The 21,334-nt window shown below is 36.2% G+C and overlaps 1 protein-coding gene across 1 annotated transcript in view; it reads right to left on the reverse strand.

The window, feature by feature from the left end:
• The window catches only part of LOC148944528 (thioredoxin-2-like), a 46,522-nt gene extending 32,175 nt beyond the window's left edge, over nucleotides 1-14,347 (reverse strand). The window contains exon 1 of the mRNA XM_089100625.1: nucleotides 14,208-14,347. Coding sequence (XP_088956751.1) covers nucleotides 14,208-14,231 — 24 coding nt within the window. The 5' untranslated portion in view covers nucleotides 14,232-14,347. The remainder of the gene's footprint in view (nucleotides 1-14,207) is intronic.
• Nucleotides 14,348-21,334: the final 6,987 nt, after the last annotated feature.

The following is a 21,334-nucleotide window of genomic DNA, read 5'->3' on the forward strand; positions in this document are numbered from 1 at the left end:
CCCTAACTTTTATGCCAAAATTTAACTTTTGCTTTTACAATTCTTCATAACTGAAGAAAAAGCCCCTGAAAAAACTATCTTCTTAACACTTTTTAAAAGGGGGTCTTAAATGTCAACACATAATTTTTGTCCTGTTCTACAATCTTACTGTCCTAACATCATCTGATCAAGCAGCCTCCTTCTCCTAGATGTTTGACCATGAATCAGAGTTGCTGCTCTTTTGAAAATATTTAGGGAATTTTAGAGTTGCTAACCTATTGAAAATTAAATTAAAAAAAAAAATTTTTCAACTAAAAGTAAGGAGCTCAATTAAACCTTAAAATAAACATATATGAAGAAGGTTGAGGAGGCCGCCTCCTTGCTCTTTATGCTAGTTTTTAGTAATTTTAAAAAGCTTCTTATTGTTGAATTAAATTAAAAAAAACAAGTTTTTTAAACTGAAAGTAAGGAGCGACATTAAAACTTAAAACGACCAGAAATTATTCCGTATATGAAAGGGGCTGTCCCCTCCTCAACGCTTCGCTCTTTACGCTAAAGTTTTTTATCGTTTTAAAAGAAAAAGTTGTGTGACAGAGTAAAACTTTAGTGTAAAGAGCGAGGCATTGAGTAGGGGACCGCCCATTTCATATATGGAATAATTTCTGTTCGTTTTAAGTTTTAATGTCGCTCCTTATTTTCAGTTTAAAAAACTTGTTTTTTTTATTTAATTTCTGATCGTTTTTTAGTTAAAGTAAGTTTTATTTCGCCTCACTGTCATCGAATAAGTAAACAAACTTTGCATTAAATTTTACATTTCCTTTGCTAAATGGATGTCTCTAAATTTGGTTATGACGTAATTTACAACTTACATAACTAACTTCTATATTCATATATTTTTCTTCTGGCAAAAAATACAAAGTTGCAGATTTTTGCAGATACGAGCTTGAAACCTATGTTATAGGGTCTTTTATACGCTGAATCTGACGGTGTGATTTTCATTAAAATTCTTTCACTTGTAGGGGATGGTTCCCCCCTCCTTAAAAAACCCTGTAAGTTTTCTCAGGCTCGTAGCCTTTGATGAGTAATACTAAACTTAATAAAATTTATATATTTAGAATCAGCATTATAAACATATTCTTTTGATACATTTATTGACAACAAAATTCCGTTTTTAAAAGTTTCGATTACTATTGAGCCGTATCGCTTTTTTTATTGTTTTTTTTTTTAATTACGTATATGTTATTACGTATATGAGGGGGTTCTCCCCTTAGTCAATACCACGCTCTTTACGTTAAAAATAAAAATAAATTTTATTCACAAACCCCTGAATCACAAAGGCCGTTTAATTAGAATAGATAGCTCTTTTGAAAGCACTAAAAAAAAAACTGTAGTGTAAAGAGCGAGGTATTGACTTGGGGGAGAACCTCACATACGTTATAATTTCTGTTCGTTTTAAGTTCTAATGTTGCTTCTTACTTTCAGTTGAAAAAACTTGTTGTTTTTTTTATTTAATTTCTGATCGTTTTTTAAATAATGCTTGGAAATCTGGCGCCCCCTTCATCGAAATGTCCCTTACCCCAAAGAAACATCCTTCGCGGAAAGATTCTCCAGAGTAACCCCCTCCTCTAGCCCCCCTCCAGAAAAAATCCTTCTTGAAAATGTCTGTATACTTCCCAATAACCAATAAATAATGCTGGCAAGTTCGGCGCCCCCTTCATGGCAATTTTCCTTCCCCCATGAAAACTTCCTTCATGAACAGATCCTTCAACATAACCCCCGAGCCCCCCGTACCCCCCCACTACCAGAAAAAAACCCTCCTGAAAACTTCTGTATACTTTCCAAGTATACTTATATGTTAACATTGTATACTTAACCAATACTATATGTTAACATTGGGTAAAGTTCATAACTTTTAGCCCTCCCCCTGGGGACTTCGGGGGATTAAGTCATCCTAAATGACATATGTATCATATTTTCGACCATTCTGAACAAAATGGCCATCTCAAAATTTTGATCAGATGCCTTTGGGAAAAAAATAAGCGCGGGAGGGGGCCTAGTTGCCCTCCATTTTTTTGGTCACTTAATAAGGGCACTAGAACTTTTAATTTCCGTTCCAATGAGCCCTCCCACGATATTCTAGGACCACTGGGTCGATACGATCACCCCTGGGAAAAATAAAAACAAATAAACACGCGTCGGTGATCTTTCTTCTAGCAAAAAATACAAAATTCCATATTTTTGCAGAAAGTAGCTTGAAACCTCTACAGTAGGGTTCTCTGATACACTGAATCTGATGGTGTGATTTTCATTAAGGTTCTATAACTTTTAGGGGGTCTTTCTCCCTTTTTTTGAAAATCAGCCATATTTTCTCAGGCGCGTAACTTTTGATGGGTAGCACTAAACTTGATGAAAGTTATACATTTGAAATCAGCATTGAAATCTGATTCTATTGATGTATCTATTGGTATCAAAAACCCGTTTTCTAGAGTTTCAGTTACCATTGAGCTGGGTTGCTCCTTACTTACAGTTCGTGGTCAGTTCGTTACCACGAACTGTTTGACAACCATTTTTCAAGCAGTTTAAGGTCTCACTATTGATTCCTGGATTAACAGAATGCTTGGGAGAAGTTAAGGTCTTGTCCTTATTTTGTCTGAGGTTTGGTCATGGTAATAAAGCTGAATAGGAACTGTGGGCCCCAAGAGCTCTTGCTTAGAAGGAATTTTAAAAAGAAATGATGCCAATTTAGCTTCCAAAACAAAAAATGCCAGTCAACTGGCAGCACACAGCTGACCACTATTTGGTAGTGCACTGTCAAACATTTTTTTTAGCCTGCTGCTAGTGTTAACTGTACTGATGTTAGCTCAGTGGTTGTCCACCACCAAGCATAATTACATCCGCTGCTGCCAAATTTTATTTTGGCATTGCTTTGGGGACTAATTGGAAACTATCTCACATCACAGCCTCACAGGTATTATTAAGAATGAGAATAGGTCCAATATAGAAAATTACAGCCTCATCTGCTCTCACAAAAGTTTGAGAGGATACCTAATGATTCCCTTCTTCAACACCTTACTCACAATTGTATCATCCCTGACAACCAACATAGTTCCCTACCAGGAAAACTGGTAGAATCCAAACTCTTTGATACTTATGAGCAGATTAAACAGTTCTTGGACAAACGCCTTCCTATATGCCTAGATTTGATTCTTTTAGTCCTAGCAAAAGCATCTAATAAGTGCCCATGCAATCAGTTTCACTCAAAGTCAATAGCAGTATGAATAAACCTAAATTTATTAGATTGGCTAATGATCTTCCTGGTTGGTATGACACAAATTGTACAACTCTTTGCAACAGAGTGTATCTGCTTACTTCAGAAGCTCTAAGAAGTAAGTTAAGCCTTTGTCCTGATGATTCAAAGCTTATTTGCTCTGTAGAGTTGTCAGTTAACAAGAGCTTCCATACAAGAAGACCTGAATTTTATTTCACTATGGGCCTATAAGTGGTAACTTGAATTAAATATTCAGAAGTGCAAGTCAATGCACTTATAGGGAAAGAACATAAGGTGGCAGTACTATATGACAGGATAGGATGGTTGAAAGCAATTGATTAACTCTTTGGCAGAGGTGAGAGATTTGAGAAATGTTGTTGATGACAAACTCAAATGTAACAAGCATGCTCAAACAGCAGTTGCCAAAGCATCCCAGACCCCTCAGCATAATCAAGCATACTGTACATAGATCATCCAAAGTTATGACCAAACTGTACTAGGTTCTTGCGCAACCATTGCTAGAATATAGGATGTTTGTTGCAACACCCCTGAACAAGGGTGATCAGCAAAAAACAGAATATGTCCGAAGACAGGCAACAAAAGGTATTCATTGATGCAAGAATCTTGACTATCCATCTCAATTGAATAAGCTGAAGCTCCCAACACTTGTGTACATGCATCAAAGAAAGGATGTCGTAATGACTTATAAGCTTTTGACTGCTCCTCCTTTCAAAATCTACTTCAGTTTGATGAATCTTCCAGGACAAGGGGGCATAGTAAGAAGTTGTCATGACAGCAGATACTAGAGTCCACAGCCACTACTTCTCCAATAGAGTAATTACCCATTGGAACAATCTTCCTGATACTGCTGCAATTGCTCCCTCTGCTGACACCTTTAACATTGCTGTTGACAAGAGTTGGTCCATTAAGTCATGGAAGACAGAGTGGGATGCAATTGAGTCAATGACTCCCCATCATCATTAACCAGCAACTCTACAGGATTTTCTTTTCCTTATTTTGCTGGACAATGCAATTTAAGATGATGATCATTAGGGAGCTGTTCTTGGATCAACAGTGTTTCTTCTCTATATAAATGATATGGCATCTGAAGTCTGCAGCTACCAAATCCTCTACATCAATGACTAAAAAATTTGATGTCTATGATGGATTGTGTATACAATTTGAACTTGATTGTATACAGGCATAGGCAGACAGGTGGTTTTTCTCCTTTATTCAGGGTTCAGACAAGTCGGTTCGTTTCAAATTATAGGCTCTGTCCTATTTTTATAGGATTTCCCGGGCCCAAATATAGGCCAAATATAGGATTCACAAGTCGCAGGATCAGATCTGTAGTAGATGTTGTGGGATGCCTGGTCACATAAATTCATCATTTCCCGAGTTTCTACATTATTTTTTTTTTTTTTTATTTAAAATACAAACTGTAAAAATAGTAAAAAATAGTAAAAAAACAGATACACATACTATCCCAATGATTGACTGATACAGGTAAAATACTTGAAACCACTCTTGCTGCTTCTTGGGTATCAATTTCGATATGAGGTAAGTTATTTTCTTTGCAAGAGACTGCTACATTCTCGCAGATTCCACCATCTGCTCTCTTTCACTTGTTCTGGACTTCACAGCTCCTTCGAGCAAAGAAACAGCTAGGGCAATGTCTATGGAACTCTTGGACTCGGCAGCCTTCTTCATTCTGTCGGTCACTTCCTGAAGTAGAGTATCTGCTACTGTTCTCTTTTCTTGATCTGATGCTCCAAGTTTTTTCCATTTGCTTTCCAGTCTTCTATTTCTGTATTTTTGTCATGAACCTCCAGCAACTTCCTCTTGTTGTCCTCTTCAAAAGCTGCTTTCTCCTTCTCGGATGGCTCTTCTTTTTTCTTTTCATCCAGATATTGTTGATACCAAGATCATGCAGAGCATGCAAGATTCAACACCTCTTTTGTAATAACAAACAGTTCTGGTTTTCCAGAAGCTTGGTAAGTTCCGGGTACTTGCTGTCCCATGCTCGTTCACCAGACCAAAATAATGGCTCCAGAAATGATCGATCCGAGTAATATCCTCACGGGGTCCAGTTTCCGTTTGCACAAGCAGCCACTCAGCCTGGGCGACGTCTGAGTTTTTTCCAATCGCAATCTCGTGTACCACAACTGCTGTGTCTGCAATGCTTCTTGAATCCTTCATGTTGATTGGACTCAAATAGCGCAAAGCCTCTAAAGACCATCCTTATCCAGAGGACATTTGTTCAAAATATTGCAAAAACCCGCAATAAAATATTTTCGCACATTGAAATAGAAAATGGACTTGTCTTTCACTGTTGCTTCTCACCAAATGCTCATTCCACATTTTCTGAAACTATGGGCTTTTCTGCAAAATTTTTAGCCAGGTTCAACATTTCTGGTGAGAAATTTTCAGTCTCGGTCATGAAATCTGGAGTAAAGACCCGTCTGCAAAGTGTCACAACTAGTCTTTTGATCTTTGAGTGCAGAACATGAATGAGAGGTTCTTCTTTCTGGAACAGTTGGGTGAAACCCATGACCAGTTCTGCTGAGGCTAGAACAAACTCGAGTTGGGCCTTCATCGTCGTAATTTTGATACAAGCCACAATCTTCAGAAATTTGGGTGTACAGAAGATTCTTCAGTTTTTTTCTCTCTCGGCGCGAAGTTCAGGAAGTACTCTAAGAATGCCGGCCACTGCTGCATGGTTCTAGCTAGGCACATCCAATCGTCAGCCAGTGGCTTGGGACATGCTTCATGAAAGCATTCTCTGGCACCCCCACTTTCTTTTGGCACTTTCGATAGTCTTCACAACGTGCAGGACAGCCATAAAAAAATGAATGCACAGGAATAACAAAGTTTGAACTTTCTTCTCCAAACACCTGAAGACCATTCAAGAAAGCGTTATGGATTATATGGATGTTGCAAGTACCAATCTTAAACATTCCCTTTCCTGTCACTTTCTTTTGTTTGGCATTGAACCTGTTCCAAACACTTTTTTTGCCATTTGGTCTGTCACCTCCAAGCATGATCAGTTTTTCAAGTGGCAGCTGATTCTGCTAAATGGCTGATAAAATCTTCCTATACAGATCAGCACTTGTCACGTGGCCCATAAAACGTGTGCATAAATGTCTGCTCTGGATTTCGTTTCTGTATGAGGATCAATATTGAACATGTATCTGTAACTCTTTCATACCAGCAGTGTTGGTTGTCTTGGCATATTCTAGTACAAAATATGACTGAATGTCCTTCCCGAGCATTTGCATACAGTACGGATGCAGCACATCGGTGATCAGATACATGAGTTTCTTCACACATAGGGACATTCTATTGGGGATCTTACCGGAGAACATCACATGGAAGGTTTCAACAATATGGTCTGAAGAGTTAGCAGACATAGAACTTTATATCGTCTGAAGTGTCCATATTAACTCAGCTTTATAAGCGGCATCACACTCACAAAACATGTTTGTACCAACTAATGGTTTTATCCTTGGTTGTTTCATCAACTCGAGATTGTCCCATCAGGTGAAGCTGTAGTGGATGTAGTTGAGCAGTAACTGCGGCCTTGTGTTCTGCAGATTGCATGTGTTGGTTTAGCTGAGCAACCAAGATTTTTCAAGCAGAGTTTGCAAAATTACAAGTACTGGTTGTTCCCAGTCTTACACCATTCATCAATCTTTCTACCGCTGCAATCCGTCTTAGAAAGCCAAGAACTATTAAACTTGGTAGGACCCATACTTAATTACCAAGCATCACCTGTAAAATAACATCCCGCAATTAAAAGTCCATAAAAAGGAAGATGTGGATATTTCCAAAACTGGGCCGTAATCACATCAGCCTTTTATAGCGTTTGTTCAGCCAGGAAACGCATAAGTTGGAAGAAAGAACTCCAGTCTCATTAAGCAGAGACTGCTAGCCTATATACTGATCTTCACTCATTTCAGACAGGCCCAACATGATAGGCTACTAAGTCAACACAACAACATAGCAAAGGCAGAAGCAGCTTACTAAGCCCAACACAAAGCATTAGTTAAGTTCAAACTACTCAACAGTTGTAATTAATTATCAATCTACACCAAAAGACAGCACAGTTTACAAGCAGAGTCAAAAGCAAAGGAAAGCACATCTTGACTTACTTAACGAGCAGTCAAAATTGCAAATCATGAGCAATGTTCTTAGTGCTCTTCAGCCAAAAATATATTTTCAGGCTAAAATATATTTTAGCCAAAATATAGGCATTTTATAGGAGTGCATTAAAATATAGGAGTTTATAGGCGAGTCCGAACCCTGTAATTTATTACTTCAAAATGTGTTACTACTCAATTTTTTCACAATAATCAACAGCACAAATACAGTATGAAGGATAACCTGACATCATCCCTCCCATCATTTCTAATTTGTACCAGCATTAAAGACCTGGGAAACACTATAGCCAAGATAATAACCTAAAGTTCTATTAACATAGCACTAGCAGCCTCCAAAGCAAATTTAAGCCTTGGAATTATCAGAAGGACTGTCACAGCCTTGTCATGTCATATATTCTTGAATCCATATTAGGCACTTGTAAGACCAGTCCTGGACTTTGGAACCTGCCTTGCAAGTCCCTTTTATAAAAGTGATGTATAGCTGATCAAGGGTGTACAGAAGATGGCCACTAAATATATCTCTTGACTTGGTGAGAAATCATATATTGATAGGCTACATACCCTAAAGCTATCATAGTTGACTTTTTAATTAAGGTGCAGCATGATTCTACAAACACACAAGTAGACCCCAGCGCCACGCTGGCGGATCGACCAAACGCCGCCGACTAGAGGCCCAGTCAACTGCCGCCGAAGTGTCGCAACGTCTCCGGCACGCTGCAGGCACGCCGACGCCGGCAGAGGCGGTGGCATTTGGTCGACTTTAAATTAATTTTGCGGCAATTCTCTATTGCGTCAACCGCAAAGTCGGAGCTTTTCCTTCTTGTGTGGTTTAGTATTTCAATTTTCCTGATTAGAAATCAAGCAGGGCTTGCACTATGCACCCCAAAAAAAATTTGGTTCCCCAAAAATCACGCAATCACGGTGCCATATTACTTTGCATTCCATAATTCTTCACTACTTTCTTGTTTGTTAGTTTTCGTCTCTTTTGTTACTTTGCATAAAAACATATAGATGCAATATGTAAATAGTGCAATATACACAGTTCTTCATATGTTGACAAAAAAGTATTGTCTTTATGAAATCAGTTTCAATCATTACAAATGCAGTTACCCAATTGCTATTTCTTACATCATTCGTAGTCAAGAATTTTATTTTCAAGTTGAATAGAATTATAGAATGCATTTACTACTATACAGCTTCAGCCTTCAGTTGGATTTTGAAATTGACAGCCAACAGATTGTTTCTACAGCTGAAGTGTAAGTTTGCAGAATTTTTTTTTCTTTTGCTGTTTTTAGATAAGATTTTCTTAATGTTTAATAATCAATTGTTGTTCGACTGATAGAAACTACAATCTTCTTTCTGAAACATTTTTACCCCCCCCCCCCAAAAAAAAAAACCTTCTATTGAGACAAAATTTAGCTATAGACTAAGCTATGTAAAAGGTTGGGGAATTAAAGATTGAAACGGAAGTTACCCCAAAAATATGATTCACAAATAAATTTTAAATTATTGCCTATAGGGGGGGATAGGGGGCTATAATTTTAAAATGATAATACCTCTTTTTTTTTATTGAAAGCAGGAATGCCAAAACAATAATCATTTTTTTTCATTTAAAGTGAAGACAGAAGAAAGTGATATCAAATTCCCTGGGAAACCATTGAAATATTTTGATAGACCCAGGGCCCCCCATTGGGACTTGTTCATTGTCTTGGGTATTTTGCTATTTCTCATAGGCTACTGGTCTAATTTGGCTTTTGTGTGTGCTCCCATTTAATTAGATTCTTTGGATCTTATTGAATGCCAAGGTGAATCTATGACTCAGTTTTCCAGTACATTGAGGTATATCTGAATAATTTTGACATTTTTGTTGTTGTCTTTGTACCCCTTTACTCATACCCTCGATTTCTTTTAAGGAACACTAAGCTGTTTAACTTTATTTTGCGTGTTTGTTTGAACCATATAGTGACCTAGTTAATTATTAAGTAAATTATTTTTCTAATGTAATGCGAGATGGTATCATATCAAGGTGGTATCCAGAGGGGGGGGGGAGGGTAGGGAGGTATTACATTTAAATGATGATACCTCGAAATTGTTTTATTGAAAGCAGGGATGCCGAAAAGTTAATTTTTTAATTTAAAGCAGAGACGGCATCCTATCAAGGTGGTATCCAGAGGGGAGGGGGGAGGGTAGTGAGCTATCATATTTAAATGGTAATACCTCAATTTTTTTTTTTTTTGAAAGCAGGGATGCCAATAAGTTAATTATTTTTGTATTTAAGCAGAGACAGTATCCTATGAAGATGGTATCCAGAGGGGGGAAGGGGCATAGGGAGTTATTATATTTAAGTGATAGTACTTTGTTTTTTTTTATTATTATTGAAAGCAGGGATACCAAAAACTTGAAAAGTTGACAAAAATTAACAAGATCTTTGTGAGTTATACTTGATACAGCACTTGTATAGTTTTATTGTCCAAAGGGAAAGGGACATATGCATCCAACCCATTTTTTTTATTGATGAAATGGGTTTACTTTGAAAACATTCATTCATAAGTACCAGGCAAATTCACACTAAAACGAATTGGTGTGCCAAAAGTGATATCAACATCCCCACCTAAGGTTGCACTCAAGTGACAATGGTGTCCTTGGTCCAGTTCCCAAGTTACATTAAAAGGTCAGGTCATAATACAATCTTTCAATTTGGGAGGTAGAAGGAGGAGTCTTTGACAGTCTTATGACCTCAGGGTACTAGATTTTGCAACGTTCTTATGTATCTACACTGGTTTAAAAAAAATGATCACCCCACAAATGATTACCAAAAATATGCACACATATAACAAATGTAATATTTGGAATATTATAACACTTTTTTCAAAGCTTTGAAGAAAAGCAAAAAAGGCTATATACCCCTAATTACGCTTGAAAGCTATTTTAAAAAGAAACTCTTTGGAGATTTCCATGGATATTACCATAGCAGAAGCTTTGAGCCTGTGTGGGGATCAAAGAGGAGTCTTTGAGAATTTTGACCACAGGCAGGTGACTTATTGTTGCAACTTTCTTAAATTTGGTAATTTTTGTGAGCATTTGCAAATAGGAAGAAAATCTCAACATCTTCCTGGAGCTACTTCAGTCTGCATATTATTTCATTTAATTACATTTAAAACAGATGAGCTTTTCATTTTTTACATAAGGAAATAGCTGGCACTTCATTTTTCTTCATACCAAATAAACCATTAAGTGTTTTTGTTTCATTTTAATTGAAGCATTCTCATGTGAAGAGTTCATCATGCATTTCTCCATTTGATAAATTTAGTCCTTTTAGATACAGTTTATAATTTGACTGATATTAGGTATTTACGAGTTTATAATTTGGAATGAATCCCAAAAAGAAAAATGAATAATATCCAAAAGAGCAGCCGAAAGCAATAAAAAAGCAGCAGTTCAGCCTTAGCCTACATGACAAATATTCTTAAAAACCAGTTTTTAATACAAGAAGGCTTTTTAGGAATGCAAAAGAGCAAAAAAGACAATCAATATCAAAGTTGCCTATTTTAACTGTCTTAAAGGTGAGAAAACAGATAAAGGCAAAGGGCATTATGAAAAAATTAAGCTTCTAAGTTCAGTTATATTCAAAGTTTTTACCCAGATAACTGACAAATTTTGTGATACAGCATTTGAAGTTTTGCATGCAGTAGTACTCAATGAAAAAAAACTACTAATATTGATAATTATTTATTTTAAGGATACATAGCCAATAGATACTTCAACTACTTGTATTATGCAAGGGTTCTGAAATGCCAAAGCCATTTTGTTTCTACCAGATTTCTACTTCTCTTGATGAATAACAAAGAAGACCAGTGTCCAGCCAGCAACTTGTGAATTTTTGAACTCATGAATAGGCTCGAATCTGTTGTAAATTTAAGCTGTTATTTGAGAAAGACTGATGAAAACATTAATGTTTGCAGTCAACATTGATTGCACTGGCAGCACACCACTAACAACTTACCAGCAGTGTGCTGTTTTGGCCCTGCTGCTGGTCTTCCCTCATCAGCGCAGTGCTGGGGCCTGCACACATTTATGTCAGCCAAACCAAAAAGAAGTCTTTACACAGATTGCCAATCAAAACTCAGGGTTACTCAAAGAAGCCTCATAAGCCCTCTGTCAACCATGGAGTTGTAGTAAAGTAAGGTTGCCCACAAGCTGTGATAATGTAGGTTTTGGTTGGGGTGTTATTCTACCCTTTGTAGGGGGTACAATTAGAGTTCTAAGGTGAGTAAACTTTGTTAGCATTCCCTTAGAATTTGGTCCTACTAATTATCTTGAGAGTACCTACTGAGAGTTACTTGAGAAGCTTAATTAACATTGTAGAGAGGTTAGGTATAATATGATAACTTTTATTAAGCTTTACAATAGACAACAGTACAGGACTTGACTGGTTATAGGCATAATCATAAGATAACATATACTTAAATTGCAGCTAGGAGCAATCTAAGGATTTCTCCTTGTAGAGTTCCAGAATGATGACTAGTTGTATGCAGGTTCACTCATGACCAGGTACTGTTCCATCTTCAGTAGCATCCCAAATGAGTTGAAACTCTCTTGAGGACCACTCAGCATCTAGCCTTCATTTAAAAACATCAATAGATTCAGCAGTAACTGTTTCATTAGATAGTTTGTTCCAAATATTGACAATACAAGTTGAGAAGAATTGAGTACCGACTCTAGATATTGTAGACTGCTTCACTAGTTTCAGGTGATGACCTCTAGTTCTTGAATTGGCACTAACAGTAGGGAATAATGCTGGGAGAATATTAGCCCTCAATAACTTAAAGGCTAAAATGGCATCCCCTCTATTTCTCCTGTATACAAGTGTAGGGAGATTCAGCTTTGATTGTCTTACAGGGTAGGAAAGCTCTTGCATGCCAGATATCACTTTAGTGGCATGTCTCTGCACATCTTCATGAACTTTTATGTCTTTTTTAAAATATTGAGAGCCAAGAGACATTCCAACTTCAAGCTTAGGATGCATGCATAAATCCCTTATAAAGAAGATCAATAATTTTAGGGGAACAAGAGCAAATAGTATGCTTAATCAATCCCAAGGTCAAACTAGCCCCAGCAGCAGACCTCTAAGCATGAGTGCTGAATTTTAGTTCATTGTTAATTGTGACAACAAGATCTTGCTCATTATTTACAGAGGAGAGTAGGTGTGCTAAGAAAAAATAAGATCAGCAAGGGTTCAGTTTACCAAAGTAAATGATATGGCACTTGGCAACACTGAACTCAAGAAGCCAGGCCTCAGCCCATTGACCCAGCAGTTGAAGATTATTTTGTAGCAGGGCTTTATCTTCACTGGACAAAGCTAGTCCAAGAAGCTTCAGGTCATCTGCATAAAGAGTTGATTTACTGCTGATAATGGAAGGAGCACCATTGGTGAAGATATTAAATAGTTTAGGACCCAAGACACTTCCTTGAGGAACTCCACTCAGAACACTTGTTGAGGAAGAAAGAATACAATTACCAGAGTTGTCAAATAACTGAAGACATTGACTACACAAATAATAAAAAAAAAACAAGGATCCAGAGCAGGGATTTCTCTTCAAACTTTATTGTATTTAATTGCAAGTCATAATTTAACATGATTTAACTATAATAATACTTAAATCATATACCAGTTACAATTCCCAAAACAATCCAAATCCAGAGGTAATACATAATAGTTCAAAGTCCCAAAACAATCCAAATCCAGAGGTAATACATAATAGTTCAAAGATTACAATGCATTATTACAAAATCTGGCATATACATACTTCATACCCCAACCACACATCCTGTTTTAAAACAAGGAAGTGGTATAACAAAATTCCTGTATTTCCATAGCCAAATCTGTCTACTCTTAGTTTGGTGGTCAATTTCAAAACTTTTTATCTAGAACCTACTATTTCTCAATATCTTTATAACTAAAAATTTGTGTTGTTGTATTTTTAAATGCTTCTATTAAAATCAATTACTTAAAACTTAATTTGTCAGGTTATTACAGTCAGGTAAAATAATAAGTAAAGTTCATGGTAAAGTAAAGTTCAACATCATTTGATGTTTTTTTTTATAATTCATATAAAATACCTTTGTGGCCCCTTTAAGTGCTCAAGATGCAATTAGCCCCAGAAGCAATTAGCAAATTAAATTATGAAAGAGCACAAAAAGGCATCAAATGCTGTTTCACTTTAATCTTAGCTAAATTATATGGCCAACTAGAAATTTACCACAGGAATTGCATTTTCAGATTTAAATCCAAAGAAAAAGGGTAAAGTTCTACAAAATCATATTATTTAGTTAGGACTAAAGTGAATACACCATTCGATGCCTTTTTTATGCTGATTACAAATATAATAAGCATTTCTATTGGAAATGAATTTCAGCCCCCCCCCTATATAGGCCAATTCAGGGTTAGGTTAGGTATAGCCTATATAGGGGGGGGGGGCTGAAATTTATTTCTGATAGAAATGCTTATTATATTTGTAATCAGCATAAAAAAAGGCATTGAATGGTGTATTCACTTTATTCCTAACTCAATAATATGATTTCATAGAACTTTACCAGAAAAAAAACTGAGGTGATAGCCTAACTGAAAATTAGAGTAAAATGTAGTTTTGTCAAAAATTTAACAGGTATAGACCTGTCATGTAGGCAAATCTCAGGACCCTCTAGAATGAGTGGAGGTAGGTACTTTAAAATACCTTCCCAGGACACAATTTTGCCAAGATAGCCAAAAGTAGAATTTTATCAATAGTACTAGGACATACCTTGTCTTTAATTTGTCTGACCATTTTGTATAGTCTGTAACACAAGTTGACTATCTAATTCTAATGACAGACTAAAGTTTTGAGGATGACTAGTCAATTTTTTTAAGTCAGCGTTGCAATCAGAAACGTTTCAAAAACTAGAAAAAGCTGATTTGCCAGACTCCCCAAATACGTACTTCTGGCCTGAAATAAGTTGCAGCACAAAATGCCATCTTGCGACAAAATTAGAATCTGTGTTCCCATTGAACACAGATGCAATTTCACATAAAAACAACCGTTTTTACATGATCCATTACGTTTCCTTCGTTTTTTCTGCAAGTGTATGCGTCGCAACGGTTCAACGGCTGTGTTGAAGTATTTCTACTGAGCTGTTGAAAATCTTATCCGTTGTTCTGAATTGAAAAGTTTTCAGGACCAAAAATGGCAAGTAACTGAGAAACTAAGCATATTTATCAGAAGTTCCCCATTAATATTTGACAAAACATTCCTTTAAATCCAAAATCCCAAATTTTGATTCTCAAGGCCTGTGGAATATTTTCAAGGAAATGAGCCTGGAAGAAAATATTTTATTTTAATTCGTTATAGCTGGCCCTGGCTTTACAATGTAGCCTTTAGAATAGTTTTCTTGGTTTCTAGAGTTTGATTTGGCTTATTTCTATCATGTTGTATTTATACATCTCATATTACTTTTTTCCACATCAACAACTGCAATGAACCGTTTCTGTTTGAACTTGTGTGCAGTTTTTCTGCATCCGATATCCGTGAACTGCTTGCGTTAAAAAAAATCGTATCAGTTGAAACCAAGAGTAAATTCAAATGAAACCAAATACCAGCAGGAAGAAACCACAATAATTTGCATTTTCTACAGGTGGAATTCACACAATTGCTTGAACCTTTTAAGAATGTGAGACAATCGAAATCACCAAAATACCATGAGAAATAAAAAGACATCTAACAGTGGAAATTTCAAAAGCCCTTTTTCATTTGTCAGATTCCGAAAGCCTTCTGATTTTGTATAGTATGTGGACATAAGACCTTCAAATTACCAACCAGGTATGAATAAAACTGCAGAAAATTTTTTAAACGGCTCACACCAGTGTGTTTTCCTCAAAAAAGGCAATTTATGCGTTATCCATCAGTTTTTTGGTTGCTAGCTTATGAGCCATTACGTTTCAAAGACCACTTTGAAATAATTCCATTGAACCTGTTAAAGAGAGTATCAATTATTTTGAAGTGAAACTCTTTTTTGAACTATACCCTGAAAATATCTTGGAAACTAATCATTTTTGTGTAAGGTCATTCATTAATTTATGACGAAGTTCATCACGGCCGTTTAAAGAATAGTTTAATCCTGAACGACTAGGGGATATTTCTAGGAAAATAAACATGGAAGGTAAGAATTATACTTTTAATTAGGATTAGGTAGTTTAGGAAAATACAGAATACCATTGTGAAAATTTCTTCTATAACTTGATTTAGCTTCCTTCGAAATAACGACATCCAAGTCCACTTCAAGAATTCCTTTTCGGATTCAGAAGTTTCAATTTTTACATTATTTTACTTATTTTGTATGTTTTTTCCTTTGATTTAAACTTTTTCTTAAAACAGATCCATGTAGAGAGATATTTTCCCGTCTGTATGCAATTTACACGGAGTGTGCATGTGGTAAGAACTGAAGCGGCAGGTGAGCGACGGATAAAACCGTCCCAGACTGTAGAACTAAGCACTATTCCATCTTTTCTGATTTTCTCTTCGTCCCTTTTGGATTCCTTTTTTTTTGCTTTTACTTGTGTCCCTTTTTTGGAACCATTATTACAGAGTACATTCAATTTTTTCAAGTTGTCTATTGCCAGACTGTAAAATGTTTTTTTTTTTCATAGAGCTTGGCATAGATGCATGTAGAACCATGCCGGCGGATCGACCGAACGCCACCGACGAGAAGCCTGGTCGACCAACGCTAAAGTGTCGCTACACCACCGGCGCGCCGCAGGCGGCCGAGGCGGCGGCGTTCGGCTGACTTTAAGTTCATTTTGCGGCAATTCTCTATTGCGTCAACCGCAAAGTGAGAGCTTTTCTTTCTTTTGTGGCTTAGTATTTCGGTTTTTCAGATTTGGAATCAAGAAGGACTTGCACTATCCCCAAATTTTCGGGTATTTCCCCGGAAATCTATGCGTCACACCGAAAAAAAATTTGACTCCCCGAATCCCCGAAAATCACGCAATCACGGTGCCACCCCTAGCGAATTATCACCAGTGACTTTCCCTGCCAAATTTTACTTTGCATACCATAATTCTTCACTACTCTCTTCTTCATTATTTTCGTCTCTTTTGTTACTTTGCATAAAAACCAGACAGATGCAATGAGCAATTGCAAATGTTGCAATTTACACAATTCTTAATAGGTTGACAAAAAAAAGTACCGTCCTTATGAAATGAGTTAAAATCATTTCAAATACAGTTTCCTAATTGCTATTTTTTACATCATTTTTAGTCAAGAATTTATTTGCAACTTGAATAGAATTATAGAACGCATTCACTACTATACAGCTTCAGCCTTTACTGCCTTCAGTTGGATATTGAAATTGATAGCCGACAGATTGTTTCTCCAGCTGAATTGTAAGTTTGCAGAATGTTTTTTTTCGCTGTTTTTAGATTAGATTTTCTTAATGTTTAATACTCAATTTTTTAACGCCTGATAGATTAAAGAAAATACAATCTTCTCTCTGAAATTTTTACCCCCCCCCCCCCCAAAAAAAAAAACTTCTATTGAGACAAAATATACCTATAGACTAAGCTATGTACAAGGTTGGGGAATTAAATATTGAAACGGAAGCTACCCCAAGAATAAGAATCCTAAAAAAAATTGTAAATTATTGCCTATAATTGGAGGGGGATAAGGGGCTATCATTTTTAAACGATAATACCTCATTTTTTATTGAAAGCAGGGATGCCAAAAAGGTAATTATTTTTTCCGTTTAAAGTGGAGACGGAAGAAAATGACATCAAAGTCCCTGGGAAACCATAGAAATATTTTGATAGACCCAAGGCCATTGGGACTTGTTCATTGTCTTGGGTATTTTGCAATTTTTCATAGGCTACTGGCGTAATTTGGCTTTTGTGTAAGCTCCCTTTTAATTAGATTCTTTGGATCTTATTGAATGCCACGGCGAATCTATGACTCATTTTTCCAATAATTTGAGGTATATCTGAATAATTTCGACATTTTTGTTCTTGCCTTTGTACCCCTTACTCATGCAATCAATATATTTTTTTTTTTCAATGAACACTAAGCTGTTTAACGTTATTTTGTGTGTTTATTTGAACCATATAGTGACCTAGTTAATTTTTACGAGAATTGTTTTTTAATGTAAAGCTGAGACGGTATCCTATCATGGTGGTATCCGGAGGGGGGGGGTAGGGATTGTTACATCTAAATGATAATTTTTCGAAATTTGTTTATTGAAAGCAGGGATGCCAAAAAGTTATTTCTTTTTAATTTAAAGCAGAGACGGCATCCTATCAAGGTTTTATCCAGAGGGGGGAGGGAGCTATCATATTTAAATGATAATACCTCGATATTTTTTTTTTGAAAGCAGGGATGCCAATAAGTTAATTATTTTGTTTTATTTAAAGCAGAGACGGTATCTTATCAGGATGGTATACAGAGGGGGGAGGCATAGGGAGTTATTATATTTAAGCGATAGTACCTTGACTTTTTTTTATTGAAAACAGGGATGCCAAAAAGTTGAAAAGTTGAAAAAAATTTACAAGATTATCATGAGTTATTCTTGATACAGCACTTGTATAGTTTTATCGTCCAAAGGGAAAGGGACACATGCGTCCAGCCCGTTTATTTTCGTATTGATGAAACGAGTATATTTTGAAAACATTATTCATAAGTTTATAAACATTATTCACAAGATCTTTGTGAGTTATACTTGATACAGCACTTGTATAGTTTTATTGTCCAAAGGGAAAGGGACATATGCATCCAACCCATTTTTTTTTTATTGATGAAATGGGTTTACTTTGAAAACATTCATTCATAAGTACCAGGCAAATTCACACTAAAACGAATCGCTGTGACGAAAGCGATATCGACATCCCCACCTAACGTTGCGCTCGAGTGACAATGGTACTCTTGGTCCAGTGCACAAGCTACATTAAAAGGCCAGGTCATAATAAAAGCTTTCATTTTGGAATGTTCAAGGAGGAGTCTTTGATAGTCTTATGACCTCAGGGTACTAGATGTTGCAACGTTCTTACGTATTTACAGTGGTTTAAAAAATTCGGTAACCCCACAAATGATGACCAAAAATATGCACAATTATAACAAATGTAACATTTGGGATATTATAACACTTTTTTCAAAGCTTTGAAGAAAAACAAAAAAGGCTAAATACTCCTTACTACGGTTGAAAGCTATTTTAAAAAGAAACTCTTAGGAGATTTCCATGGATATGACCATAGCACAAGCTTTGAGCCTGGGTGGGGATCAGAGAAGAGGCTTTGAGTATTTTGACCACAGGTGACTTATTGTTGCGACTTTCTTAAATTTGGTAATTTTGTGAGAATTTAGAAATCAAAGCTTAAACTCAATTACTGATACTAAGTCTCCTAACATTTTGCTTGGACTATAAGTGACCAACTAGGAAGAAAATCTCAATATCTTCCTGGAGCTACTTCAGTCAGCATATTATTTCATTTAATTACATTTAAAACGGATGAGCTTTTCTTTTTTTTACCTAAGAAAATAGCTGGCACTTCATTTTTCTTCATACCGAATAAACCATTAAATGATTTTTGTTTTTCAGTGTAATTGATGTGTTCTCATGTGAAATGTTCATCGTGTATTTTTCAATTTGATAAATTTATTCCTTTTCGATGCAATATATAATTTAGCTGATATTAGGTATTTATGAGTTTATAATTTGGAATGAATCCCCATAATAAAAAATGAATAATATCCAAAAGAGCAGCCAAAAGCAATAAAAAAAGCAGTAGTTCAGCCTTAGCCTACATGACATATTCTATAAAGAAGCCAAAAAAAACTTTAGAAGGTATTTTTTTTATTGTTATTAAAAACCAGTTTTTAATGCAAGGAAGGCTTTTTAGGAATCCAAAAGAGCGAACAAACAATCAATATCTAAGTCGACTGTTTCAACTGTTTTAAAGGTGACAAAACAGATATTGGCAAAGGGCATTATGAAAAAATTAAGCTTCTAATTTCTACATTTTTGTTCTTGCCTTTTTCCCCCTTACTCATGCCCTCAATTTTTTTTTTCAATGAACACTAAGCTGTTTAACGTTATTTTGCGAGTTTTTTTTAGCCATATAGTGACCTAGTTAATTATTAAGAAAATTATTTTTTTAATGTAAAGTTGAGACGGTATCCTATCATGGTAGTATCCGGAGGGGGGGGTAGGGAGGTATTACATCTAAATGATAATTTTTCGAAATTTGTTAATGAAAGCAGGGATGCCAAAAAGTTAATTATATTTTTTTTTAATTTAAAGCAGAGGCAGTATCCTATCATGGTTGTATCCAGAAGAGGGGGGGGGGTCTGGAGCTATCAAATTTAAATGATAATACCTCGATTTTTTTTTTTTGAAAGCAGGGATGCCAACAAGTTAATTATTTTGTTTTATTTAAAGCAGAGACGGTATCTTATCAGGATGGTATCCAGAGGGGGGAGGCATAGGGAGTTATTATATTTAAGCGATAGTACCTTGACTTTTTTTTTAATGAAAGCAGGGATGCCAAAAAGTTGAAAAGTTGACAAAAATTAACAAGATTTTCGTGAGTTATTCTTGATACAGCACTTATATAGTTTTATCGTCCAAAGGGAAAGGGACACATGCGTCCAGCCCGTTTATTTTCTTATTGATGAAACGAGTATATTTTGAAAACATTCATTCATAAGTACCAGGCAGATTCAAACAAAAACGAATCGGTGTGACGAAAGCGATATCGACATCCCCACCTAACGTTGCGCTCGAGTGACAATGGCGCCCTTGGTCTAGTGCACAAGTTACATTAAAAGGCCAGGTCGTAATAAAAGCTTTCAATTTAGAATGTTCAAGGAGGAGTCTTTGACAGCCCAAAAGAGCAAAAAACAATCAATATCAAAGTCGCCTATTTCAACTGTTTTAGAGGTGACAAAACAAATACAGGCAAAGGGCATTATGAAAAAATCAAGCTTCTAAGTTCAAACTTATATTCAAAGTTTTTACCCAGATAACTGACGAATTTTGTGATACGGTATTTGAAATTTTGTATGCAGTAATGCTTGATGAAAAAACACAACTAGTTTTGATAATTATTTATGTTACGAATACATAGCTAATAGATACTTCAACTATTATGCAAGGGTTCTGAAACGCCAAAGCTATTTCGTTTCTACCAGATTTCTACTTCTCTTGATGAATAACAAAGAAGACCAGTTTCCAGCCAGCGACTTGTGAAGTTTTGAACTAATAAATAGACTCGAATCTGTTGTAAATTTAAGCTGTGATTTGGGGAAGACTGATGAAAACATTAATGTTTGTGGTCAACATTGATCTTGCCAGCGGCGCGGCACCGACATCTTACCGGCGGCGCGGGGCGGCGCGCTGTTCTAGGCCATGCCGCCACCGGTTTTCCTTCATCGGTGCGGCACCGGGGTCTAGATGCATGTACAATCAGACTAATGTCTGGTCGAAACTTAAGGTTTTAAACTAGGGATTTTAGTGTGTAAATTTTTTATGTGTTTCCGGCATGTTCAAATAGAAGTTGTAAGGTTTCTGCGATCAGGCTGTAGAGACCACAATTTCGGTTGTTGCATTGCTTCCAGAAGTATTTTTTCCGTCTCAGTATGACTAATAAGTTTTTAATTTTGAAATATGGCCGATTGTATTCGAGCTCTTTGAATACTGGCATGAGAGCTAGTGTGACTTTTGGCGAGGCTGGTGGTTTGGGCTAGCCTGTTCATATTCTTATGCTGTTTAAGTACCTTGTGCTTTTTTTGCCCTACAGTGGCTGCAACCACCCATATCTGAGTGTACATTTCTTGCAATTTTCTAAATTATCGGTTAGAAATTTTGCATAAAAAAATCACTTCAGGGCGAAACAGGGCTAACCTCAATGATA

This window comes from Artemia sp. Qi Xiang Cuo, chromosome 14, assembly GCF_049724085.1.
Source record: "Artemia sp. Qi Xiang Cuo chromosome 14, ASM4972408v1, whole genome shotgun sequence".
Lineage (NCBI taxonomy): Eukaryota > Metazoa > Arthropoda > Branchiopoda > Anostraca > Artemiidae > Artemia > Artemia sp. Qi Xiang Cuo.